The sequence below is a fragment of the Temnothorax curvispinosus genome, unplaced genomic scaffold (assembly GCF_003070985.1).
Source record: "Temnothorax curvispinosus isolate PA1 unplaced genomic scaffold, ASM307098v1 QBEX01012496.1, whole genome shotgun sequence".
NCBI classification, from domain to species: Eukaryota; Metazoa; Arthropoda; class Insecta; order Hymenoptera; family Formicidae; genus Temnothorax; species Temnothorax curvispinosus.
In genome coordinates, this window is record NW_020222276.1 from 447038 (window position 1) to 448639 (window position 1602).

Here is a 1602-nt window from a genome sequence, read left to right on the forward strand (position 1 = left end):
CAGGTGTTTTGCGATTTATATAATTTTGTATATAGCATTTGCTGTAATGTTTTGCGATACTGCAGCAAAATTATATAATATTATATATTGTGTAATATAATTATATATTATTTAAAATTTCAGATTTTAAATATAACATATATTTAATATATTTAAAATCTTTTTAAATTTTATGCTTACATTCTTATTCTCTTTTCTTCTTGATTTTATATTTTATACTTGATATTCTCCCGAATCGAGTGCCGATTACTGTTTCGGTCTTGGAAACGCAGCTTTACATCTTTATTCCTTTCAAACGATATTCCAGAAGCGATATTCTCCCCTGTGCATTCGATAACGTCGCATATTACTCACCAGAAATAACATTCTATTACAATGTGTCTAAAGGAAATACGGGGGCGTGATACTTGCGTATCGATCATGAGCTATCGCTCAAGCAACGCCCGTCGCCTCCGCGAGCGGACGGGCAATTTGAATTTTGAAAAAGAATTTTGAAACGCCATTCCTCCCCTCGCGTCTCGCTCATGTCGCGAACGAATTGACGATCTCGGCAGTTCCAGAGATTCGTGTCTATCCTTTCCTCGGATCTCGCAGGAAGCGAAACGAAACAGCTAGTTACTCTATTATTCCTCGTCGAGAAACGTCTCATGGAGAAAATCCTATTTAGAAAGCTCGGATTTTTTGGTCAAATCCAGCGAAACCAACCCCCGGAGCGGCCGGCAGTAGTACGTAGTAGGTGTCCGGTGGTTACGAGGTGGTGGTGCGGTGGTGGTGGTAAACTGTGGAAACCGGACGAAGGTGCGCCGCGCGGCGACCAATCGGCGGCCGCGTCACATCGCTCCCCGCAGCACCGGTCTCCGCGTCGCGCGCGCCGATTGGCCGGCCGCGGGCCGCCGCGCCGTGCGAACCGGCGATTGCGCCGCGCGCGCCGCATTGGAAGTTGGAAGTATTGGCACTATTTGGCAGCCATAATGAACGCGAACGCCGGAGCGAGCGGTACGATACTCCCGTGGATTTGAAAAACAGATTTGAATTTAATTGAAAGTGCGCAGCCGCCGAGAGTGCGCGACAACGTCGTCGTCGATCCTCGATCCTCCGGTCGGTCCTACTTCCTCGTCAGCCGTAGCTGGCGTTTCTTCCCCGTGTGTGTGTGTGTGTAGTTCCACCTCGTCTCTTCTCGTGAAAAGCGCGAGACGTGAATCCGCGCGAGCGTCGCGTCGCGCACGCCGCACGTGCGTGACGTGATCCAACGAAGAAGCCTGCCTGCGAACATGGAGGTCGCGCGGAAGGTGCACTACGATGCGTGCGACATGCAGAACGGCGAGCTCACCTGGAGCTGCGGCGGCACCAACGGCGGCGGCGGCAACGGCGGCAACGGCGACGGCGACGGCGACGGCCGCGACAGTCCCGAGTGTCCCTACGTCCTCGACTCCTCCGTCGACGAATTCGACTCGCCGCCGCCGCTGCAGCCGCGCAAGCTGTTCAACGCGGCTGACTGCAACGACGACGAGCATCCCATCAACAACAACAATAAAATTCCGATCTTCGTGACAGGTTAGAGTTCTCGCTTGGTTAAATTGTTCGTGCGTCTTTGGCTGCGGC

The 1602-nt window shown here is 51.5% G+C and overlaps 1 protein-coding gene across 1 annotated transcript in view; it reads left to right on the forward strand.

Moving 5' to 3' along the window:
- Positions 1-935: 935 nt before the first annotated feature.
- Positions 936-1602, forward strand: part of LOC112462507 (wee1-like protein kinase) — a 5522-nt gene continuing 4855 nt past the window's right edge. Inside the window, exon 1 of the mRNA XM_025028311.1 lies at positions 936-1554. Coding sequence (XP_024884079.1) covers positions 1272-1554 — 283 coding nt within the window. The 5' untranslated portion in view covers positions 936-1271. The remainder of the gene's footprint in view (positions 1555-1602) is intronic.